The sequence below is a fragment of the Chiloscyllium punctatum genome, chromosome 16 (assembly GCF_047496795.1).
Source record: "Chiloscyllium punctatum isolate Juve2018m chromosome 16, sChiPun1.3, whole genome shotgun sequence".
Classification (NCBI taxonomy): Eukaryota; Metazoa; Chordata; class Chondrichthyes; order Orectolobiformes; family Hemiscylliidae; genus Chiloscyllium; species Chiloscyllium punctatum.
The window spans coordinates 29,066,362-29,092,605 of record NC_092754.1 but is presented as its reverse complement, the minus strand read 5'-3'; the positions used below and the strand labels follow the sequence as shown (position 1 = coordinate 29,092,605).

The following is a 26,244-nucleotide window of genomic DNA, read 5'->3' as shown; positions in this document are numbered from 1 at the left end:
AAGCTTTGCTACCAGAAATGAAATAATAAGCAGATTTTAACAAGATTTGTTAACATTTTATTAAAACATTCTGCAAGTTTTCATGAAGTGATTTGCCTGTTCCCCTCTGAGGACTAAATGAATGTTTTATTCTCTCAGTTTATTTCTTTGTTCCTTTAGCCTCTGGAGGGATGGAACATTTTGTCTTTCAGGCATGCGCGGCTGGATGCTCAGGGGTTAGTCACTGATGTCAGGTGCAATGCTGGGACCCGTCCCTGGGACATGCAGGGTAATTAGTGACAAGGGCATGTGCTCACTGTGGCTCTAGAGCCAACAGGAAGTCCTTCAGCAACGATAGCTCAGCAGCCCCCACCAGGAAAGCATCCCTTGCACTGCCCCATCAAACTTTCCACGTCAAATGTAGCACAGGTTTAGATGCTGAATAGTACTTTCCCTATTCTTGTAAACTAAAAGTAAAGCTACCTCAACACTGTCCCACATCAAACAGTCGCAGGACAAGGACAGTACTGGGTTAGATACAGAATAAAGCTCCCTCTACACTGTCCCCCATCAAGTACTCCCAGGACATAGACAGTATGGAGTTAGGTACAGAATAAAGCTCCCTCTACATCATCCCCCATCAAATACTCCCAGGACATAGACAGTATGGGGTTAGGTACAGAATAAAGCTCCCTCTACATCAACCCCCATCAAACACTCGCAGAACAGGGGCAGTATGGGATTAGATACAGAGTAAAGTTCCCTCTACAATGTCCCCATCAAACACTCGCGGGCCATGGACAGCACGGGGTTAGGTACAGAATAAAGCTCCCTCTACACCGTCCACCATAAAAAACTCCCAGGACACAGACAGTGCGGGATTAGATACAGAATAAAGCTCCCTCAAACACCGTTCCCCCCCCCTTAAACACTCGCAGAACAGGGGAAGTATGGGATTAGATAGAGAATATAGCTCCCTCTTCACCGTCCCCCCATCAAACACTCCCAGGACACCAACAGTATGGGATTAGATACAGAATAAAGCTCCCTCTACACCACCCCCCCAATTAAACACTCCCAGGACACCGACAGTATGGGGTTAGATACAGAATACAGCTCCCTCTACACCACCTCCCAATTAAACACTCCCGGGACAAGGGCAGTATGGGGTTAGATACAGAATAAAGCTCCTCTACACTGTCCCCCATCAAACACTCCCAGGACAGGGACAGTACAAGGTTCAATACAGTGTAAAAGTCTCTCTACATGCTCCCATTAAGCCAAGTTACAGAGTGGTTAGGTGCAAAGGCGTATCTCGTCATGCTACCCTAAGAAGGTGTTTCAGTTTCACCCCAGAAGACCTCTTTACTCTTTACGTCATGGATGTTATTTTCTTATGCCCATCTTGCAATGTCCTGCCAGAGAAGCTGAATTCTATAAGAAGGACAAACAGGAGAGAGCCACTCCAATCTTCTCCAACATTCAGTGAGATCACAACAGATCCTCGACCTTAGCAACGTCTTCTTGCACTATCCCTGGACTTCTGAGTTCTCTTTGTATTCATAGAGTCATAGAGATGTACAGCATGGAAACAGACCCTTTGGTCCAACCCGTCCATGCCGACCAGATATCCCAACCCAATCTAGTCCCACCTGCCAGCACCCGGCCCATATCCCTCCAAACCCTTCCTATTCATATACCCATCCAAATGCCTCTTAAATGTTGCAAATGTTGCAATTGTACCAGCCTCCACCACTTCCTCTGGCAGCTCATTCCATACACGTACCACCCTCCGTGTGAAAAAGTTGCCCCTTAGGTCTCTTTTATATCTTTCCCTTCTCACCATAAACCTATGCCCTCTAGTTCTGGATTCCCCCACCCCAGGGAAAAGACTTTGCCTATTTATCCTATCCATGCCCCTCATAATTTTGTAAACATCTATAAGGTCACCCCTCAGCCTCCGACGCTCCAGGGAAAACAGCCCCAGCCTGTTCAGCCTCTCCCTGTAGCTCAGATCCTCCAACCCTGGCAACATCCTTGTAAATCTTTTCTGAACCCTTTCAAGTTTCACAACATCTTTCCAATAGGAAGGAGACCAGAATTGCACGTGGTATTCCAACAGTGGCCTAACCAATGTCCTGTACAGCCGCAACATGACCTCCCAACTCCTGTACTCAATACTCAAATGTCTGTCGGCCAAAGACTTGAGTATATTCAATCCATGAGCACCTGTACTCTCTAGAGTTAAGAGTTGTTCACAGCTATTTGAATGACAGAGTTTCTGATCATCTCAGTCTGAAATGGCAGACCTCTTGGTCTGGTCCTTTTGCTGCCTTGTTTTATACTGTCCATTCTGGGGGACCATGATCCCTGTTCCTTTCCCTGCCTTCTGACTTCAGAATGTTATGTATTTCAAAAAGGTTGCTTATCATTTTTCTAAACTCTGGGGAATATGGGCCTAACCTATTCAATCTCTCCTAACAGACCTGTGCCCTTAGCTCCCGAATCAGTCTGGTGAATCTCTTACATCTTACTTCCAAAGTTCTTTTACCTTACTGTACCCAAGGAGGTCAGTACTGTCGACAGGAATCTAGATTGGCACTCACCAAAACACTGTCAACTGCAGTAAAACTTCTTTCTTGTTATGCTCCAATCTCATTGTGATAGAGACTGGCAGACCATTTGTTTTCCTAACTATTGTTGTTAAATCTCTACAACATAAAGACACTGGATCCCTCTGTATACCAATGTTTGCCCACTCCCCCACCCCCTCACACACACGCACACACACACACACCCCACCCCCCTCTGCATTTAAAAGGTATTCTGCTTATCTGTTTTACCTATTACAGTGGGTAGCTTCACATACAACAATACAGCGCAAAACAGGCTCTTCAGCCCTTGATGTTGTGCCGACCTGTGAACTAATCTAAGCCCATCTCCCTACACTATCCCATCATCATCCATGTGCTTATCCAAAGATTGGTTAAATGTCCCTAATGTGGCTGAGTTAACGACAGTGGCAGGTAGGGCATTCCAGGCCCTTACCAAGCCCTGAGTAAGGAACCTGCCTCCAACATCTAGCTTAAATCTATCACCCCTCAAATTGCAGCTATGCTCCCTCATACAAGCCTGACGTCATCATTCTAGGAAAAAGACTTTCATTGTCCACCCTATCTAATCCTCTGATCATCTTGTATGTCTCTATCAAATCCCCTCTTAACCTTCTTTTCTCCAATGAGAACAGAACCAAGTCTCTCAGCCTTTCCTCATAAGACCTTCTCTTCAGACCAGGCAACATCCTGGTAAGTCTCCTCTGCACCCTTTCCAATGCTTCCACATCATTCCAGTAATGGGGCGACCAGAACTGTACACAATATTCCAAGTGCGGCCACACTAGGGTGTTGTATAGTTGCAACATGACATCACGGCTCCGGAACTCAATCCCTCTACCAATAAAACCTAACAAACCGTATGCCATCTTAACAGCACTATCAACCTGGGTGGCAACTTTTAGGGATCTATTTACATGGACTGCAAGATCCCTCTGTACATCCACACTACCAAGAATCTTTCCATTGACCCAGTACTCTGCCTTCCTGTTATTCTTCCCAAAGTGAATCACCTCACATTTAGCTGCATTGAATGCCATTTGCCACCTCTCAGCCAAATTCTGCAGTTTATCCAAGTCCCCCTGCAACCTGGAACATTCTTCCACAATGTCCACTACACCACCGACTTTAGTGTCATCTGCAAACTTACTAACCCATCCACCTATGTCTGCGTCCAAAAAATTTATAAAAATGACAAACAGAATTGGTCCCAAAACAGATCCTAGTGGCACACCACTAGTAACCGAATTCCAGGCTGAATATTTTCCATCAATTACTTTCTTATAGAAAGTCAATTTCTAATCCAAACTGCTAAATCACCCTCAATCCCATGCCTCTGCATTTTCTCCAACAGCCTACTATATGGAACCTTATCAAAGGCTTTACTGAAGTCCATGTATACCACATTAACTGCCCTACCCTCATCTACATGCTTGGTCACCTTCTCAAAAAACTCAATGAGGTTTGTGAGACACGACTTGTCATTGACGAGACCATGCTGACTATCTGAAATCAAATTGTTGCTTGCTAGATGATTATAAATCCTATCTCTTATAATCCTTTCCAAAACTTTTCCTACAACAGACATAAGGCTCACTGGTCTATAATTGCTTGGGTCATCTCGACTGCCCTTCTTGAACAAGGGCATAACATTTGCAATCCTCCAGTCCTCTGGTAGTAAGCCTGTAGACAATGACGACTCAAAGGTTAAGGCCAACGGCTCCAATACCTCCTCCCTAGCTTTCCAGAGAATCCTCGGATAAATCCCATCCGGCCCAGGGGACTTGTCTACTTTCACTCCTTCCAGAATTGATAACACCTCTTCCTTACGAACCTCGATCCTTTCTAGTCTAATATCTCATATCTCGTTCTTCTCCTCTACAATATTCCCCTTTTCCTGACTGAAAACCAATGAGAAATATTCATTTAGCAACTCTCCAATCTCCACAGGGTCCACACACAAGTTCCCACTTCTGACTTTGACGGGCTGTATTCCTACCCTAGTCATCCTTTTATTCCTTATATACCTATAGAAAGCTTTAGGGTTCTCCTTTATTCTATTTGCTAAAGTCTGCTTACGTCCTCTCCTTGCTCTTTTTAACTCTCATTTTAAACCCTTCCTAGCTAATCTGTAACTCTCCATTGCCTCATCTGAACCATCTCGTCTCAATGTCACATAAGCCTTCTTCTGCTTAACAAGAGATGCAATTTCTTTAGTAAACCATAGTTCCCTTACCTTAGCACTTCCTCCCTGCCTGACAGGAATATACCTATCAAGGACATGCAATATCTCTTCCTTCAACCAGCTCCACGTTTCGATTATCCCCATCCCCTGCATTTTACTACCCCATTCTATGCATCCTAAGTCTTGCCTAATCACATTATATTTGCTCTAACTCCATCGATAACTCTTGACCTGTGGCATCCCTTTCCATCGCTAAACTAAACGCAACTGAACTATGGTCACTCTCTCCAAGTGTTCACCTATCACTAAATCAAACACCTGGCCTGGTTCATTACCAAGCACCAGATCCATTGTGGCCTCCCCTCTTGTCGACCCTTTGACATACTGTGTCAGGAAACCCTCCTGTACACATTGGACTAAAACTGATCTATCCGACATACTAGAATTATCACATTTCTAGTCAATGTTAGGGAAGTTAAAGTCCCCCATAATGACCACTCTGTTCCTTTCACTCCTACCCAGAATCATTTTGATGATCCTCTCCTCCACATCCCTGGAACTCTGTGAAAGCTTATAAAAAAACTCCCAACAGTGTGATCTCTCCTCTCCTGTTTCTAACCTCAGCCCATATCACCTCAATAGACGAGTCCTCGTCAAAAGATCTTTCAGCCATCGTTATACTGCCCTTAATTAACAAAGCCATACCTCCCCCCTCTTTTACCACCTTCCATGTTCTTAATGAAAGATCTAAACCCTGGAACCTGCAACATCCCATTCCTCACCCTGCTCTATGCATGTCTCCGAAATGGCCGGAACATCGAAGTCCCAGGTACCTATCCATGCTGCAAGCTCACCCACCTTATTTCACATTTGTAAATATTATGTTTTATTTACCATATTTTGCCTACTCGATTGACTTGACAAATCTTCCTCACAGGTTATTTTCCCATCTAAGTTTGCACAGTCATCAATCTTGGATATATTCCACTCAGTCCCTTCACGTGTGTCATTCATGTTCATTGAAAATAGCTGAGGCGCAAGCACTGATCCTTGTGGCACCCTCCTAGTTCCAAACCATGAGCTCCAAAAGCACCTACTTATTCCGAATCTTGTTTCTGTCTGTTCACCAATCCTAAATCCATGCTCATTCTATCCTCATTAGCTCTAATTTTGTACAGTACCTTGTGGAATGTTTTCTTGAAAATGCAAAGACATTACATGCGTTGGTGTTCCCTCCTCCACTCCACTCAGTGCCTTAAAAATCCAAAACAGATGAGAACGTTGTTAAATAGCGTTTTCCATTCAGAAATCTGCATCATTCCGCCCAATCCTTAATATTAGATTCCAGTGTCTTCCTTATTATTGACGTCAGGCTAATGTATTTCCTGAAGTTTCTTGAATAACAAGATTATATTAATTGAATTGCCAAAGTTGGGGCGATAGTCAGTTTGATCCCATTGGTGTCACTCTCATGAGTCAGTAAGTTATAACACTGAACCTCACTGCAATACATCATTTATGTTAGCACTTCAGCAGAGTGCTGAAAGAATGAGTGTCCTTAAAATTAATGCTCCATCTCCAACGAATCCTGTGAAAGAGCTTTCTCCCAGTGTCTAGTCAAATTTCATGACTTCACCAACACATTAACTGGTCTGTCTTCACATTGTTAAATGTGAAATCTTGCTGTGTCGAGAGTGGCTGTCATGATATCAGTGGGAGAACAGTAACTGTATTTCTAAAGCAATTCATGAGTTGTGAAGTGATCTGGGAGATCCCGAGGCACTGAGCAAATTTAATTACCATTCCAATTATTGCATATTAAATTAGTACCCAGTTCTCGGAAATCAAAACCAAAGGGTAACGTTTTGTCAGAATACCTGACTTCCTGTTGTGACTGTAGTACAAGCCCCAGGGAAGTAGAGATTTGAATGTCTTGGCCTTTGCCTTAATGTGAACATTGGTACTTGACCCTTCTTCGAGAGCCCTGTGTGACTGTTGCCAGTGGTTACCCTGGGGTGCTGGCCTGCCAATGGCATGACATTCAGAATAACTATTTGACAGTCGGACTGAAGTGATCTTGTGTTCAAGTTCAAGCTGTGAGCCATCCTTGAGTGTGCAGATTTTATGGATTTAATTTAAAATGGCCAGTCAACAGAGTGTGAAAAGACACGAAGTTGTCATACTGTCATTACCCATTGTATTGAATTCCTGGGCTAGTTGGATACACTGTTGGATTTCCCTGAAAACTGAAAAATGTTTGAAATCTTGTAAACACATTGCAGTGTTGCACTGAACTGAAGGATGACCGTGAGCAGCGATTGGGTCAGACTTCCTGCTGGGCAGCTCTTACAGCTTTGGAAACTGAATTTGTCATCTTTCAAATGAGACAATAAAACCGAGGCCCTGTGTCTGCCTTCCCAGGTGAATATAAAGGGTCTTGTGGCAATTCTTAAAGAAGATCAGGGGGCAACCAGAACTAGGGGGTGATTGTTCAAAAATAAGGGGTCTTCCATTTCCAACAGATAAGAATTCTTTTTTTCTCATAGAGGGCCGCAAATCTTTGGAACTCTGTTCCTTCAAATATCGTGGAAGAAAAGTCTTTGAATATTTCCACGCAGAGGGAGATAGTTTCTTGATAAGCACAGGGGTGAAAGGTTATTGGGGCAGATTGGAAGGTGAAGTAATCAAAGCCATTACTGTGCACAGGGATGTACAGCATGGAAACAGACTTATTGGGGATTAGTGGTGCTGGAAGAGCACAGCAGTTCAGGCAGCATCCGAGGAGCAGTAAAATCGACGTTTCGGGCAAAAGCCCTTCATCAGGAATACAGGCAGAGAGCCTGAAGGGTGGAGAGATAAGTGAGAGGAGGGTGGGGATGGGGAGAAAGTAGCATAGAGTACAATGGGTGAGTGGGGGAGGGGATGAAGGTGATAGGTCGGGGGGAGGGGGGAGTGGATAGGTGGAAAAGGAGATAGGCAGGTAGGACAAGTCATGGGGACAGTGCTGAGCTGGAAGTTTGGAATTGGGGTGAGGTGGGGGAAGGGGAAATGAGGAAACTGTTGAAGTCCGCATTGATGCCCTGGGGTTGAAGTGTTCCGAGGTGGAACGTGAGGCGTTCTTCCTCCAGGCGTCTGGTGGTGAGGGAGTGGCGGTGAAGGAGGCCCAAGACCTCCATGTCCTCGGCAGAGTGGGAGGGGGAGTTGAAATGTTGGGCCATATGGTGGTGTGGTTGATTGGTGCGGGTGTCCCGGAGATGTTCCCTAAAGCGCTCTGCTAGGAGGCGCCCAGTCTCCCCAATGTACAGGAGACCACATCGGGAACAACAGATACAATAAATGATATTGGTGGATGTGCAGGTAAAACTTTGATGGATGTGGAAGGCTCCTTTAGGGCCTTGGATAGAGGTGAGGGGGGAGGTGTGGGTGCAGGTTTTGCAGTTCCTGCGGTGGCAGGGGAAAGTGCCAGAATGGGAGGGTGGGCTGTAGGGGGGTGTGGACCTGACCAGGTAGTCACGGAGGGAATGGTCTTTGCGGAAGGCAGAAAGGGGTGGAGAGGGAAATATATCCCTGGTGGTGGGGTCTGTTTGGAGGTGGCGGAAATGTCGGCGGATGATTTGGTTTATGCAAAGGTTTGTAGGGTGGAAGGTGAGCACCTGGGGGTTCTGTCCTTGTTACGGTTGGAGGGGTAGGGTCTGAGGGTTGAGGTGCGGGATGTGGACGAGATGCATTGGAGGGTATCTTTAACCACATGGGAAGGGAAACAGACTTATTGGTCCAACTCATCCATGCCGACTAGATATCCTAAATAAATCTAGTCCCATTTGCCAGCATCCGGCCCATATCCCTCCAAACCCTTCCTATTCATATACCCATCCAAATGCCTCTTAAATGTTGCAATTGTACCAGCCTCCACCACTTCCTCTGGCAGCTCATTTCATACACATACCACCTTCTGTGTAAAGAAGTTGCTCCTTAAATCCCTTTAAATTGTTCCCCTCTCACCTTAAACCTTAGCCGTCTAATTTTGGACTCCCCACTCTATGGAAAATACTTTGGCTGTTCACCTTATCCATACTCCTCATAATTTTATAAACCTCTAACATCACCCCTCAGCCTCTGACACTCCAGGGAAAACAGCCCCAGCCTATTCAGCCTCTCCCTATAGCCTCAAATCCTCCAACCCTGGCAACATCCTTGTAAACCTTTTCTAAACCCTTTCAAGTTTCACAACATCCTTCCTATAGCAGGGAGACCAGAATTGCACACAGCATTCCAAAAGTGACCAATGTCCTGCACATTCGCAACATGACATCCCAACTCCTACACTCAATGCACTGATCAGTAAATGCAAGTGTACCAAACACTCCTTCAATACACTGCCTGGGATTCCACTTTCAAGGAACTATGAGCCTGCTGATCTTATTGAATGGCTGAGCAGGCCTGAGGGGCTGAGTGGCCTCTTCCTGCTTCTAATTTGGATGTTCCTATCTCCAGGTTAACATGGAAGCCTTCTGGATGTAGGTTTGCTCAATGAGCTGGAAGGTTTATTGTCAAACGTTTCATCACCATACTAGATAACATCATCAGTGAGCCTTCGGGCGAAGCACTGGTGGCATGGCCCATTTTTTATCTATGTGTTTATGTTTCCTTGGGTTGGCGATGTCATTTCCTGCGGTGACATCATTTCCTTTTCTTTTTCTCAGGGGGTATTAAATGGGATCCAAGTCAATGTGTTTGTTGATAGAGTTCTGATTGGAATGCCATGCTTCTAGGAATTCTCATGCATGTCTTTGTTTGGCTTGTCCTTGGATGGATATGTTGTCCCAGTCGAAGTGGTGTCCTTCCTCATCTGTACGTAAGGATACTAGTGAGCGTATGGAAGCCTTTCGGCCCACTGTATCCTCTGCCAGACCAGCTATCCTAATCCCACTGGTCTGCTTGCTTCCTGTGGCCCGGCAATTTTTTTCTCTTAAGTCTCACCTGAGTCAATTCTGTCCAGCAGACTTCAGGGAGAAGCTGAAGGCATCAGAGAGATTTACAAGGTTTACAAGCAGAAAAGATTTACAAGAATGGTTCTCGGGATGAGAAACTTTAGGCACGTAGGAAGATTGGAATATTTAAACTGTTTTCCTGTCAGGTTGAGGGTAGATTTGACAGGGGTGTCAAACTCATGAGGAATGTAGACAGAGTAGAGAGGGCGAAGCTGTTCCCATTGGTGGTAAACTGGAGAACCAGATTTAAGATAATTCGCAAACAGAAGCAACCGTGACATGGAATTATGTTTTTCACGCAGTGAGTGGTTAGGATCTGGCTCAGGCAAAGCATACATTTCTGGAGAAACTCAGCAGGCCTGGCGGCATCTGTGGAGTGAAAATAGAGTTTACACTTCCAGTCCCTTCTTCAGAATTGTCTAGCTCGGTTGGCTGGATTTACAAGGTAAAAAGGTAAAATACTGGATTAGTGGTGCTGGAAGAGCACAGCAGTTCAGGCAGCATCCAACGAGCAGCGAAATCGATGTTTCAGGCAAAAGCCCTTCATCAGGAATAAAGGCAGTGAGCCTGAAGCATGGAGAGATAAACTAGAGGAGGTTGGGGGTGGGGAGAGAGTAGCATAGAGTACAATGGGTGAGTGGGGGAGGAGATGAAGGTGATAGGTCAAGGAGGAGAGGGTGGAGTGGATAGGTGGAAAAGGAGATAGGCAGGTCGGACAAGTCCGGACAAGTCATGGGGACAGTGCTGAGCTGAAAGTTTGAAACTAGGATGAGGTGGGGGAAGGGGAAATGAGGAAACTGTTGAAGTCCACATTGATGCCCTGGGGTTGAAGTGTTCCGAGGCGGAAGATGAGGCGTTCTTCCTCCAGGCATCTGGTGGTGAGGGAGCGGCGGTGAAGGAGGCCCAGGACCTCCATGTCCTCGGCAGAGTGGGAGGGGGAGTTGAAATGTTGGGCCACGGGGCGGTTTGGTTGATTGGTGCAGGTGTCTCGGAGATGTTCCCTAAAGCGCTCTGCTAGGAGGTGCCCAGTCTCCCCAATGTAGAGGAGACCACATCGGGAGCAACGGATACAACAAATGATATTAGTGGATGTGCAGGTGAAACTTTGATGGATGTGGAAGGCTCCTTTAGGGCCTTGGATAGAGGTGAGGGAGGAGGTTTGGGCACAGGTTTTACAGTTCCTGCGGTGGCAGGGGAAAGTGCCAGAATGGGAGGGTGGGTCGTAGGGGGGTGTGGACCTGACCAGGTAGTCACGGAGGGAACGGTCTTTGCGGAAGGCGGAAAGGGGTGGGGAGGGAAATATATCCCTGGTGGTGGGGTCTTTTTGGAGGTGGCGGAAATGTCGGCGGATGATTTGGTTTATGCGAAGGTTTGTAGGGTGGAAGGTGAGCACCAGGGGCGTTCTGTCCTTGTTACGGTTGGAGGGGTGGGGTCTGAGGGCGGAGGTGCGGGATGTGTACGAGATGCGTTGGAGGGCATCTTTAACCACGTGGGAAGGGAAATTGCAGTCTCTAAAGAAGGAGGCCATCTGGTGTGTTCTATGGTGGAACTGGTCCTCCTGGGAGCAGATACGGCGGAGGCGGAGAAATTGGGAATACGGGATGGCAGTTTTGCAAGAGATAGGGTGGGAAGAGGTGTAATCCAGGTAGCTGTGGGAGTCGGTGGGTTTGCAAAGAATGTCAATGTCAAGTCGGTCGTCACTAATGGAGATGTAGAGGTCCAGGAAGGGGAGCGAGGTGTCAGAGATGGTCCAGGTAAATTTAAGGTCAGGGTGGAATGTGTTGGTGAAGTTGATGAATTGCTCAACCTCCTCGCGGGAGCATGAGGTGGCGCCAATGCAGTCATCAATGTAGCGGAGGAAGAGGTGGGGAGTGTAATTACGGAAGATCAACTGCTCTACATAGCCAACAAAGAGACAGGCATAGCTGGGGCCCATACGTGTGCCCATGGCTACCCCTTTGGTCTGGAGGAAGTGGAAGGATTCAAAGGAGAAATTGTTAAGGGTGAGGACCAGTTCGGCCAAACGAATGAGAGTGTCGGTGGAAGGGTACTGTTGGGGACGTCTGGAGAGGAAAAAACGGAGGGCTTGGAGGCCCTGGTCATGGCGGATGGAGGTGTAGAGGGATTGGATATCCATGGTGAAGATGAGGCATTGGGGGCCGGGGAAATGGAAGTCTTGGAGGAGGTGGAGGGCGTGGGTGGTGTCTCAAACGTATGTGGGGAGTTCTTGGACTAGGGGGGAAAGGACAGAATTGAGGTAGGTAGAGATGAGTTCAGTGGGGCAGGAGCATGCTGAGACAATGGGTCGGCCAGGGTGGTCAGGCTTGTGGTTCTTGGGAAGGAGGTAGAACCGGGCAGTGCGGGGTTCCCGGACTATGAGGTTGGAAGCTGTGGGTGGGAGATCTCCTGAGGTGATGAGGTTCTGTATGGTCTGGGAGATGATGGTTTGGTGATGGGGAGTGGGGTCCTGGTCAAGGGGGCAGTAGGAAGAGGTGTCCTCGAGTTGGCATTTGGCTTCAGCGGTGTAGAGGTCAGTGTGCCAGACCCTACTGCGCCCCCTTTATGCGCTGGCTTAATGGTGAGGTTGGGATTAGAGCAGAGGGATTGGAGGGCCGCGCGTTGTGAGGGTGAGAGGTTGGAATGCAGAGTAACGCCAGAAATGTGGGTTCAGTTCCTACATTGGCTGAGATTATTATGAAGGACTCTCCTTCTCAAACGCTCCCTTGTCTGAGATGTGGTGACCTTCAGGTTAAACATCACCAGCAGTCATCTCTCTCTAATGAAAGAGCAGCCCTACGATCTGTTCGGGCTATGGTGACTTACTGTTTTTATTAGAATCTGGAAAACACTGGCTGAGTGTGTCCTGGAGACAGAGTCAACAGAAATTTTCAAAAGGAATTTGATTATTATGTGTAAAGAAAAGATGTGCATAGAAAAGACATGGAATAGCCTTTTGATGCATTGAGGTCCAGTATAGATACAACGGGCTGAATGCCCTCTTTTTGTGCTGTAACTATTCTAAAATAATTATACAATTCTCTTTTGATGTAAGAACAGAATATTTAGAGTCAGAGAGGTGTACAGCATGGAAACAGACCCTTCGGTCCAACCCGTCCATGCTGACCAGATATCCCAACCCAATCTAGTCCCACCTACCAGCACCCGGCCCTTATCCCTCCAAACCCTTCCTATTCATATACCCATCCAAATGCCTCTTAAATGTTGCAATTGTACCAGCCTCCACCACATCCTCTGGCAGCTCATTCCATACACGTACCACCCTCTATGTGAAAAAGTTGCCCCTTAGGTCTCTTTTATATCTTTCCCCTCTCACCCTAATCCTATGCCCTTTAGTTCTGGACTCCCCGACCCCAGGGAAAAGACTTTGTCTATTTACCCTGTCCATGCCCCTCATGATTTTGTAAACCTCTGTAAGGTCACCCCTCAGCCTCCGACGCTCCAGGGAAAACAGCCCCAGCTTGTTCAGCCTCTCCCTATAGCCTCAAATCCTGGCAACCTCCTTGTAGATCTTTTCTGAACCCTTTCAAGTTTCACAACATCTTTCCGATAGGAAGGAGACCAGAATTGCATGCAATATTCCAACAGTGGCCTAACCAATGTCCTGGACAGCCGCAACATGACCTCCCAACTCCTGTACTCAGTACTGTGACCAATAAAGGAAAGCATACCAAACGCCTTCTTCACTATCCTATCTACCTGTGACTCCACTTTCAAGGAGCTATGAATCTGCACTCCAAGGTCTCTTTGTTCAGCAACACTCCCTAGGACCTTACCATTAAGTGTATAAGTCCTGCTAAGATTTGCTTTCCCAAAATGCAGCACTTCGCATTTATCTGAAAGAAACTCCATCTGCCACTTGTCAGCCCATTATTGAGAAACTCAGTAGATCTGGCAGTGTCTGTGGAGAGGAATGATTTGGAGATGCCGGTGTTGGACTGGGGTATACAAAGTTAAAAATCTGGTGTTGTGTGATTTTTAACTGTGGAGAGAAAAACAGAGATAATATTTTGAGTCCAGTATGAATACTCAGGGTCTTTTCCCTGGGGTGGGGGAGTCCAAAACTAGAGGGCATAGGTTTAAGGTGAGAGGGGAAAGATTTACTAGTGACCCAAGGAGCAACTTCTTCATACAGAGGGTAGTGCATGTATGGAATGAACTGCCAGAGGAAGTGGTGGAGGCTGGTTCAATTACAACATTTAAAAGTCATCTGGATGGGTATGTGAAAAGGAAGGATTGAAAGGGATGTGGACCACGTGCTGGCAAATGGATCTTGATTAATTTAGGGTATCTGGTCAGCATGGACGAGTTGGACCAAAGGGTCTGTTTCCATGCTATATGGGTATGCCTTTTTCACAACAGATTTCTCTTTTGAATGCTTCAATTGAATCTGCCCCCGCTACAATCTCAGCATTCCACCTCATGACCAATCATTGCATAAAAACCCTCAACCATGTCATTAATCACATCTCTCTGCTATAAACTCTGTGCCTGTCTGCACTTAACCTGATAAAGGAGCAGCGCTCCGAAAGCTTGTGATTTCAAGGGAACCTGATGGACCATAACCTGCTGTGGTGTTTGTTCTGACCTTGACCAGGTCATGAAGAGAAACAGACCCTCTGGTTATTTTTTTGTGTGTGAATTTTGCAGGGTCAAAAAGGGCAGTGCTGGAAAAGCACAGCCTGTCAGGCAGCGTCTCAGGAGCAGGAGAATCGACGTTTCGAGGCTGCCTGACCTGCTGTGCTTTTCCAGCACCACACTTCTGACTCTGATCTCCAGCATCTGCAATGCTCACTTGACTTTGCAGGATGCAAATGAGTTTCCCGATTTCTGACGTCACCGTGGATGTGACATCTCAAAGGTACCTCGCAATTTCCGGCTGGAGGGGCGCTACATCAATGCAGTCCATTTTTAGATTAGCCTTGTTTTATTTCAGAATCCCAGACACTGGTGTCAGCCAGCCACCTGATGCCAATCCCACACACTTAACCAGAAGTTCTGGGCCAGCAAGCCGGCTGCCAAAATGAATGAGCTGCATTCCTCAGTCTAAGTTTAACAGCAGGCAGAATGCGAACAAAAAAATGCAGCATCATCGCTGTGCTGTGGGGTCCCAGGGACTGGGGGGGGGGGGGTGTCTGTGCAGAGGCTGCGGGCAGGTGACTACAGCTACCTGTGTACCCTGCGGACTGCTGTCTGTGAGAACCCATCAGCCTTACCTGGCTGAGGAACAGCCTGGAAACTCAGACAAAGAAACAGGTTGTGGGATCCGATTACCAGCACGAAAACAGGGAGCTCTGAAAGGGGAGGGGGGTGGGTTCAAACCTCCCTCCCTCCCTCCCTCCCCTCCCCAGGTACCAGCTGCAACTAGTGCAGGTCCCTGTGTGTAATACTAGACTGGAGAATCTGTGCTTGGGGGGGAGAAATCTCTCAGCAGCAAACTTTATCACCGCCTCCCATGACATCATGGTTGTGAGAGCAGGAACCTGGTGAGGGGTCAAATTCCTGCCAGTGCAGGTAAACTTCAACCAGTTTCCTCTTGATCAGGGAGGAGCAGCAGAGAGAGAGAGAGAGAAGCGCCGGGAGCAAGCTTCCAATCCCACACTGGCTATGAAATCCGACCGGGAGGATTGTGAGTGCTGAGGATTCGTGTCGGGGAGGCTGGTTTTGTTTTGTTTTGTTTGCGGGTGTTTACAGGTTGGAGGCAGCGGGCTGACCCTGGGCTGGAGGTGGGTCTGGGATTCAGAGTCTCTCCTGCTCTGACACTGTGTATCTCTGTGTGTGTGTTGGGGGGGGCGAGAGGTCGCTAGGGTTCAAGTCTTTACCACCCCACCTTCACCTCTCAGTCGGAAACTCGTTTGACCTCTTTTCTCACCGCCTGTGAACTTGCGTCTCCCAACAACACCTCCCTCTCCCTCCCAATGAAAAGGTCGTGAACGATTTTGGGTTCGGGCTGGAGTTCGTATGGAGAATTCTGCTGGAATCGCCTGTTCCTCTGTCTAGGTTTAGAAGTAGCCCCCCCTCTCGTTCTGCCCCCACCCCGGCGCTAGCCAGTAGTTTAAATCCATTGACCTTTCCTTAATCCTTTAATTTCCCTACAGTGACTACACTTCTGAAATATTTTTGCTGGCTGTAAAGCATTCTGAGACATCTGGCAGTTGTGTAAAATTCTATGTAAATACAATTCCTTTTCTCCTCTGAACAAAATTATTGCTGGGGATTTCTGTGTGTGAAACAGTGCTTCCCAACAATTTGACTCTATCACCCTTGAACAGCTTGTGTCTAATTTGAAGGCTGTGCTGCCTGTCCTGTCCCCCTCCCTGAAACAATTTCCTTCCATTGATCCTATCAATCCCCTTAATCATCCTGGACACTTCGATCAGATCCACTTCCCCACCACCTACGCTCTTGGGAAATCAATCTAGGGTCGGTACAACGTGTCCTTATGATTGACCTTTTATTATTTCTGATCACTGTCCGGCGACCTTTCCCATGGAAGAATGTGAGAGATGAGGAGGACTGAGTTTAGGTGTGATGCCATAAGTGGTTAAGCAGTCCCCTGATATTCATTGTCAGAGCTTACACATGACTTACTGTGGGGTCATGTGCCTACCTTCTGAGCCGAGAGGCCCAGGTTCAAGTGCCACCTGCTTCACAGAGGACGGCAGTAAGTAACATCCCCAAACAGGTAGATTAAAAAGATTTGCACATGAGGCAGTAGGAGGTGGGTGTGGTAACCACTGCTCATCCGGAATGTTCAAGAATATCCGCAGAGAACCTGATTAATATTTGGCTTATAGAAAGGAGCATCTCGTACGTTTTCAAATCTTGACAAGACGCAACTCTGCAAACAGCCTGAAGTGGTGGGGAATTTTCGCCACTTTTCAAATATTTGACGTGCAGTTGTTCCTGTGGTTTAATCAGGGATGTGAGAATTACCTGCAGCTAGTTTACCCTTTGAAGGAGTGGAGTTTGTAATGTACAAAACACTGAAGGAATGGTGAATGCTGGGAGTCAGAAATTGGTGGAAAGCACCACGCAGGCCTGGCAGTATCTGTGGGGAGAAAACAGAGTTATCGTCAGGACTGAAGAAGGGCTGCTGGGTCCGAAAGGTTAATGCTGATTTCTCTCCACAGGTGCTGCCAGACCTGCTGAGCTTTCCCAGGAATTTTGTTTTTTTGGTCCTTTTGGTATAATGGCCAAGGAGACCCAGGATGAGGTCCCACCTGCTCCACAGGTGTGTAATGGTAACTTTGAGTAGGTTGATTAGAAAGTTGATCCAAAATAAACTCATCCCTTTTAAGGGTTAACCGATTACAAGCTGCAGGAGATTGGGCCACTGTTGGTGAGCTGAGGTGATGGCCCCGTTACTAAAAGTACCTTGGACTCTGGTCCTGTTTGCTGATTGGCCAGACACACACAAGTCATTGTGCTGAGGCACTTTCATCCTGTTGTGAAGCTGTTGTGTAAGAGTACAGGGTCATGAGCAGCTGGAAGGTAGTTTGTTCTGTATTGAAATTATTGAGGAATGTATCAGATAATTTCTCACTCACTTTTATGTTCATGACCATTCATTTTAGCACAAAATAAGTAACTCCTGATCATTAATGGGAGTAGTTACTGTAAGTAGAATTTATGAATTTGCTTTCCAATGAGGAGCTTCACATTATAGAGTTAAGTGTCAGGACCATAGGCCCACAGTATGTTCCACACCATGTCCACGAAAGGGAGAAACACACACAGTCAGCGTCCATTTTCCCAGAATGATTCCTGCTGACCAATGAGGGTCTGGAGTCAAAACCCAGTGTGGACTGGAGGCTAGAGGCTAGCATAGACTGGGTTGGAAGATCATGGTATTATACTGATGTTTTTTTTCCCTCAATTTTATAAGTCATTCCTAAACTCTGCAATGCTGGATTTTTTACTCTTCTATTTTTCTAAGATCTGTAACTGAAGAAGTTGTACTGAGGGACCCTTTTACCTAGGATGGTGCCGTGAGTGGTGACTTATACACTTTTCATTTAAGTACACGGGACCAAAAAGCTAATTGGAATGTCCGTCAGTGCAAATCCATAAACCAAGCCCCATGCGCCAGGGTTTAGGTTATTCGCAGAGTGAGATTGTTACAAGCTTTCTCATTAGACTTGAGCACACACTGTTCCTTTTTTAAATGGTTCAGTTGATTCTGATTGGCTCAGTTGGAGGAATGTGCTGGGCAGAATGATGTTTTGGTCGGAGAGGTTCCAACCTCCCAGTGAGCTCATGTAGTCGTAATGGGCCCCGCTGTCCTGTCCACAGACAAGCAAGCAATCTCTCATTGTACTTATACTGTGGTCTGAAGATGGCTTGTCATCCATAGGGGGGCTCCAGTAGGTCCAGGGGTTGGTTCAAAATGGAGGTCATTGGTACGTAATGACATGGCTGAGGCCATACGAGAGAACGGACCCCAGTTCTCAGCCTTACCACTTTGTGGGTGACCTGCAAACAAACCAGCTCCCAGATGGGGGGGAAATGGTCATGAGAATGATCAACAGCAGTGTAATTTCATAAGGAAGATTTATGTTCCTGTTAAGATTAACACACGTGTATGTTAAGTATTAATTTCTCAGTAGAAAGTTATGGTGATGATTTAATGACATTAGAATGTTCAACTAAATGTGTTCTTTTGTGCTAATGTTTATAATATGAAAATGTCCCTACTCCTGCCTCTGGCATGAATTAATTTATTCAGGATATTTAAGGAAAGAAATGCACAAATGTATTATATTTGGAAGTCAAAAAGCAGTGAAACACTTGTATTTTCCATACGTTCCCATCAATTCTGTTGAGACTTTGTCTTATGGCAGGCAGAAAAGGGTGCAATGGGACTGGTGGGTGGTGTATGGGTCATTCACCCCAACCTAGTGGTCTGCAGGTGAAGGGGTTTGAGAAGCTCTGTCCTGAAGCCTTTGTTGTTTGCAGCAGCGGCAGCTGATGTTGTCGAGTGAGGTTTAAAAAGGTTGAAACCTGTGCCATGTTCTGCTCTGCAGTCTCTTGTATTGTTATCTTTGGTCCTGAGGGCAGCACTAAAGGTGTCAACCTGAAAGAGTGGGGACAATAGCCACCCTGCTACAACTTAAATTCTGGGACAGCGTCAGCACGAATCTGCATTCCACACTCAGATGGTATCTGCATAGAGGATCCTAGAGACCACAGTGGGGTCTGTCATTGCATTTACAGGCAAATTATAACATGATGCCAAGGAGGGAGTCGTAATCTCTCCACAAACTAGCTCACTAAGAGAATACTGGAGAAATGACCATAATATACTATAACTCTCTGTTAAAATGGAGAGCAATGTAGTTGATTCTGAGACTGGGGTCCTGAATCTAAATAAAAACGAAACTACAATAATGTGTGATATAAGCTGGCTATGATAAATTGGGGAATGTTACTTAAAGGGATGACAGTGGATAGTCAATCACAAACATTTTAAAAGCTCAGTAGATCTGGCAGCAACTGTGCAGAGAGAAACAGCGTTAACATTTCGAGTCTGGTATGACTTGGATGACAAAACCACTACCTACATGAGTGGTATGGCAACAACTGCAGCTGGGATTTCTGACCCTCAAATGGACAATTAGAATTAACTTCCCGCGTAAAGGGGCTTTAACTGTGCACAACATTATTAGTCACCTGGACTAGTGTGGGCCTGTCAATGTGAACGTTCGGGAGTTTTGATTTTTCCAGATTAAGTATCAACCAGAGAAGATTACTGTTTATACTGTCTCCCAAGGGGAGGGGATCATTTCTGATGAAGAGCTTATGCTCGAAACATCGACTCTCCTGTTCCTCTGATGCTGCCTGACCAGCTGTGCTTTTCCAGCACCACACTTTTTGACTAGTAATCTGAAGGCCCAGCCTAATGCACTGTGGCAGTTAATTTAAAATCTGGAATTAAAAGTTCATGCCAGGAACTGTGACAACTATCATTGATTTTTATTTTTTTTTTAAATCTGCTAACCTTAGCCAGCATAGCCTACATGTAACTCCAGACCCACAGCAACGTGGTTGACTTGTAACCGTACACTGAGGTGTTTCGGAGATGTCCAAGGGAAAAGTATAAAGAGCAGGGGACACTGGGGAAAATTGGGCTGAGGGTGCTTGCCAGGTAATTTTGTCACACACAAATGGATGAATCGCTGTACCAGGTAATCAGGGTATTTGCTGTAATTTAGACCCAATCGAGAATCTAGCCTGAGTTTTGATACTGAACCCTGCACCATAGACTGCTGTGTCCAAACCTTCGTTGATGTTTCTCCCCAAGAAATTATGATTATAAGAAATGGATTGTATGGCCCATAATACAAAGCATACCTGAACTTCTCTTTTTTTTCTGCCAGCGCTCCATACCTCTCAATTCTTTCAAAGACTTCAAATATCTGTCTGTCTCCTCTGTAAATATGTTCAATAATGAAACATGCACAACCCTTGGAAGTGAAGAAATGTTTCCTCCTCTCATTCCTGAATGATTGGCCCCAAATTCTGGAACAGATGCCTCAGTCAATGAAAACAATCTCCATAATCTCAATGAGATCACATCTCGGTTTTAGATTAGATTACTTCGGCCCAACAAGTCCACACTGACCCGCCAAAGCGCAACCCACCCATACCCCTACATGTACCCCTTTTTACCTAACACTACGGGCCCTTTTTACCTAACACTATGGGCAATTTAGCATAGCCAATTCACCTGGCTTGCACATCTTTGGACTGTGGGAGGAAACCCACGCAGACACGGGGCGAATGTGCAAACTCCATACAGTCAGTCGCCTGAGTCGGGAGTTGAACCCGGGACTCTGGCGCTGTGAGGCAGCAGTGCTAACCACTGTGCCACCGTGCCGCCCACGGTTTCTAAACTGCAGACAACATAAACCTGACTTCATCTTTCCGGGGACCAATCCAGTGAACCTATGTTGTGCTGCCTTCAATACAAGTATGTTCTGCTTTTAAATATGGAAAAATGCGCACAGTATTTCTGATGTGATCTCACTGAACCACAGTAAAGCTGTAGCAAGAAATTTTATTCTTACACTCTACTCCCCTTGCAATAAAGGCCAATGTGACATTTGACTTTCTAATTGCCTGCTGTACCTGCATGCTAACCCTTTTCAGTTCTATATATCAATGTATCTAAGTCTCTCTGAGCATTGACATTTTGAAGTTTCATGCCTTTTAACAAAAAATTCAGCTGTTGTATTCTTATGCCCAAAGTGAATCACTTCACACCTTATTCCACATCTTATTCCATCTCTCATCATTTTGTCTAATCACGTGCCTTATCTGTATATCATCTTTGCGTATTTGTGTCCATCGCACAGATTGCATTCCCACCCTGCAACATTGTCGTAAATCTTTTCTCAACCCTTACAAGTTTAGCATCTTTCCTCTAGCAGGGAGACCAGAATTGAGTGTGGTATTCCAAAAGTGACATCGCTAATGTCTTGTACACCTGCAACCTGACCTCTCAACTCGTACACTAAAGCACTGACCAATAAAGGCATGCATGCCATACACTTGCCTCGCTCCATCAATATTGTCTTATAGATCGCCAACACATCCTGCAAATCTTGAAAATGCTTCACTTGTCCCTACTCTCTGCTTCCTGTCTATCAACCAATCTTTTATCCATGCTAATAAATCCGCTCAACTCCACAGGCCCTTACCCTATGTATTAGTCTTTCCATGGTGCCTTGTCTAATATTCTTCAAAAACCCAAGTGCTGAATGCTTCATCTACTGGTCCCCTTTTATCTTCCTGCCTGTTATATCTTCAACAAAACAAATAAATGTCTCCTTTTCCTTGAACCACGTTAACCTATTCTCATCACACCATGTTTTTCCTCAGTGCATTGTTAAGGACTCCTCGATAAGCGATTCCAGGATATACCAGTGACTAATGTCAGGTAAACTAGTCTGTAGTTCCTGTTTTATGCTGTCTCCCTACTTTGTTACAATGGTGTTACATTTGCTCATTTTCAATCTAATCTAACCGTTCCAGAATAAAGGAATTTTAGAAACTTGTAATCAGTGAAAGCACAATCTCCACAACGCTCACTTTTCAAATCCTTGATTCTAGGTTCTGGGAATTTGTCTGATTGTAGAAACTTGAGTTATAGAATCATAGAGATGGTACAGCACAGAAACAGACCCTTTGGTCCAATTCTTCCGTGCCGACCAGATATCCTAATCAGATCGAGTTCCACTTGCTGGAATTAGGCCCACGTCCCCCTTTAATCCTTCCTATTTGTGTACCCATTTAGATCCCAAATGAATGTTGTAATACCCACTGCCTCCACCACCTCTGGCAGCTCATTCTGAACATGCACCACTCTCTGTGTGAAAAAGCTGCCCCTAAGGTCCCTTTTAAATCTTTACCCTCTCACCTTAAAACTTTGCCCTCTAGTTTTGGTCTCCTGTACCATGGGAAAATAGACCTTGGCTATTCACCCTATCCATGCCCCTCGTGATTTTATAAACCTCAGCCTTTAACACTCCAGGGAAAACAGCCCCAGCCTAGTCAGCCCCTCTCCCTTATAGCTCAAACCCTTTAATCCTGGTAACATGCCTGTAAATCTTTTCAAGTTTATCAACATCTTTCTGATAGCAGGGAGACCAGAATTCGATGCAGTTTTCTCAGTGGTTTCACCAATGTCCTGTACAGCTCTTATATGGCATCCTAACCTCTATAATCCATGCACTGTGTAAGTCCTGCCCTGATTTGCCTGACCAAAATGCATCACCTCACATTTATCTAAATTAAACTTCATCTGCCACTCCTCAGGCCATAGGCCCATGTGATCAAGATCCCATTATAATCTGTGATAACCTTCTTCACTGACCAATTTTGGTGGTCTCGGAAAGAAGTTTATCAGAAAAGAGCAATCACTGTTGAAAATGGTTCATTATTTTCTGCAAAAATATAACCCAGTGAGGAAGGAGGATTCGAGGGAGGATGTAATCAATCATAGTTGATCAAGGAAGTTGGGGATAGTATGAAATTAAAAGAAAATCAAGCAAGATGTCCAAGATTAGTGGTAAACCCAAGGATCAGGACAGTTTTAAATGCCAATAAACTATTACCAAGCAGAATAAACTGAAGGCAAAATAAACTAACAATTAATAATCAAACAAGCAAGACGGTAAGAACTTCCTTAATTATATAAGAGCGAGGTCAAAGTGATCATAAATCACTCCGAATGCGGCTGGAATAAATGTAACGGGGAGTCAGGAAATGGCATTGGAGTTGAATAAATACTTTGCATCAGTCTTCATGGCATAGTGTACCAATAGCATTACAAGTAGACCAGGTACTCAAGGAACTAACAATAGGGAAAAGGTTGCAGAGAAAATAATGGGGCTAAAGGCCAATGAGTTGCATTCTAGGATTTCAATGGAAGTAGCTGTCGAGACAGTAGTAACCTTTCATGAATCTTTAAGTTTCTGAAAGAGCCCCAGAGGATTGAAAAACTCCCAGTATAACACCCTTAGACAAAAGGTGGGACGCAGTAACTAGTAACGATAGGCCAGTTAGTTTCACAAGTCATTGGGGAAATGTCATGGTTCATCATCAAGGATGCATTGGTGGAGAATTTAGAACTACATAATATAATCAAGCCGAGTTAATACAGTGGTGTGAAGGGCAAATCATGGCTGATGCTTTTGAAGTAGGAACAAGCAGGATGGATAAAAGGGAACCAGCAGATGTTGAAGCTTTGGATTTCCAAAAGGCATTCAATTTGTTACTGCACAGAAAACTATTTATTAATAAGATAAAAGCCCATGATGTTGTGGGTAGTACATTAGCATGGATGGAGGATTGGCTAACCAAGATGAACAAGTAGAGATTTGAGATAAAGGGGGCATTTTCAGGATGGCAACCTGTAACCAGGGGAATGCTACAGGGATCTGTGCTGGAGCTGCAATTATTTCAATATGTATTAATGTCTTGGATGATGGAAGTGAACACACTGCCACCATGTTTCAGAGTAAGGCGAGCTGTGAGGATGGCAGTCTATTGGAGGATACAAGCAGTTGGAATGAGTGGATGAAAATTTGGGAAATGGAATACAGTGTGGGAAGTGAGGTTATACACCTTGGCAGAAGGACAAGAGCTGAATATTGTTCAACTGGGGAAAAACTGCAGAATGCTGCAACAGAGGGAACAAAAACTGAAATTGCTGGAAAAACTCAACAGGTCTGGCAGCATCTGTGGAGGGAAATCAGAGTTAACCTTTCAGGACCAGAACACAGAGATCTGAGTCCTCACTCTGGCTGTTCCCTCTGCTGCATAGGCCTGCAGCACTGGAATTCTGTCTAAATCTCTGCAATTTATTACTTGCGTTTTCTTTAGGACACACCTGAAAGAGCCAGATGGCTAATCTCATAAATGAGTCCAGAACAAGGAGACACTTCAAATTGGGTCACTCTTTTAGGAGAGATATTGAGAAATTTTCCTCTCAAAGTCTACGCAACTTTGGCAGACGCAGGGTCACTGTATCTTTTTAAAGTGGAGGTAGATTCTTTTGGAAAGAAAATCAAAGCATATTGGGATAGATGGGAGTGTGGAATTAAGACCACAATCAGTTCAACCATTATCTAGCTGAATGGTCTCCTTTTGCTCCTAACTTATATGTTTGTAAGACTTTAGCCACCTACCTGAATTATAGCTTTGTGATTAATTAACAAGACTGACTTGATGATGCACCTGTGAAACACCTTGGGACATGTTGAAGGCACAATAAATACAAGTTGATGTTCACTGTTTTTCACAGAGGCTGTTTGACCCATTTTCAACATTTTGATCAAGTCTCAGCTTTTGTAGTTGATCTCTATTTATGGAATTATTGATAAGAAATCTGTATCATTATTGAAAAAGAGGGCAAATGACCAAAGTTCAGGCACGATTATGCTTCCAAAACATCCAGGTTATCCTCCTCTTCATTAACTTATTGCGCCCACAAGATCTTTCCCCTCATCTTTAGATTCCCTTAATGGCCTCCAACTGATCTCTGCATTGATTTATGTGCGTATGCTCCAACCCAGCATGTTCATTGGTAGCAGAAGCCTTCAACAGCCTGTCAAGAAATAAGTCCCCATCATCCTTTCTCCCTTTTACAAACCTCCCTCTTCCATTCAGCTTCCCATCACTCCTTCAAATCACCTCTTTCCCAACTCAAAGTCAACAGTCATTACATCAATCAGCATTGCACTTGAGATGATTATGTTAAACGAGATATGGAACCACATTGTTGTGGATCCAAATTTAATTCCCAGTTGAAGCATGTGAGCCATCTTTTGTCAACAATTTTTCTGCTTCACAAATGGAAGCTTCAAAGATCAAACGGCAACTTGGCAGGAACATTAGCATATCACTGCAGGCATAGTGGAGGCAGATTTTAAAAAATGAGGAACAATGTGACAAATCTGTGTTTTGGATTTCAAAACACTGAAACACCATTGCTAAAGGCTCTGCAATAACTGAAGGTGGAGTAGGATTCACAAAAGCAAATCAGAATATTGGAGAAAGTGAGCTGGAAGTTGGAGAGCTGCAAAGGTAGGAAATTAAAGACACTGGAAAACTTTTTTTTAAACAAGACTTTGACATTAACATATAAATGCTAGAGATTGGGCAATTGTGACCAAATGAAAGAGATTGTAGGGTGTAGATGACATGCCTCTGTAAATTAGTCTGTACAGTCTATAAACAAAGACAAGTGAAGCCTAAAAATAAAGAACACATCTCTCTAACACTTCTTTTATCCTCTGCTGTTAATTACTGTAACTCCTTCACTTCTATAAGCCCTAGGGGGTACCCCTTCAGCCAAGCTGCTTAGGTAGAGTGGATTGGAGATGTGATGTGCCAGTGACTGTACTGTTGGCACATAGGCATCCATAGCTGGAACTTGAGAATGATCTATCTGCTGTGTGGCTGGCACTCTCTCATAAAGGCTCCAGCGTGGATCTTTCTGAAACCAGTGACCACGGAGGCATCATGTCCTTCCCTCTGGTGATCTTTAACCATGTAAGTTGTGACTATAACTCCCAAGGAGTGAAGTATCAGGAGGTGTTGCAATCGATTTTCTCCCTTCCTCAGTTGGACTACATTGGGTCCAGACTCAGAATGGATTTGAGATCCTGAGCATGAGAATGGGATTGCTGTAGGGCCAGTGAAGGGGTTCCTATTCGTGTCAGTCCAAAGCACAGTTCCATCCTCCACACTTCAGAGTGGAGTCCTGTTAGTTTTAATAATTGTCTGCTGTCCCTAAGTGCAATGACCCATATTACCCAGGCAGGTTATTACTGGAGGAGCACTGCTGGTGAATAACCACCCCATATGCTGTCCTCATCCAGCTTTCCCACTCTCCTTCCAGCAGGATGTGCTCAGCAGTGACAAGTGTGAACTTCACTTTGTTTTTTCTCAC

At 45.2% G+C, this 26,244-nt stretch overlaps 1 protein-coding gene across 5 annotated transcripts in view; it reads left to right on the top strand.

Annotated features, from left to right (window-relative positions):
* The window catches only part of LOC140487121 (kazrin-like), a 339,165-nt gene that overhangs the window by 107,110 nt on the left and 205,811 nt on the right, over positions 1–26,244 (top strand). The window contains exon 1 of one of the 5 annotated variants that reach the window (XM_072586642.1): positions 15,272–15,414. The exons of 1 other annotated variant lie outside the window; for it this stretch is intronic. In XM_072586642.1, the coding sequence (XP_072442743.1) occupies positions 15,393–15,414 (22 nt within the window). In that variant the 5' untranslated portion in view covers positions 15,272–15,392. Of the gene's footprint in view, positions 1–15,271; positions 15,512–26,244 lie in introns of those variants that run through there. 3 more of the 5 variants (XM_072586646.1, XM_072586647.1, XM_072586644.1) reach the window with 3 other exon arrangements.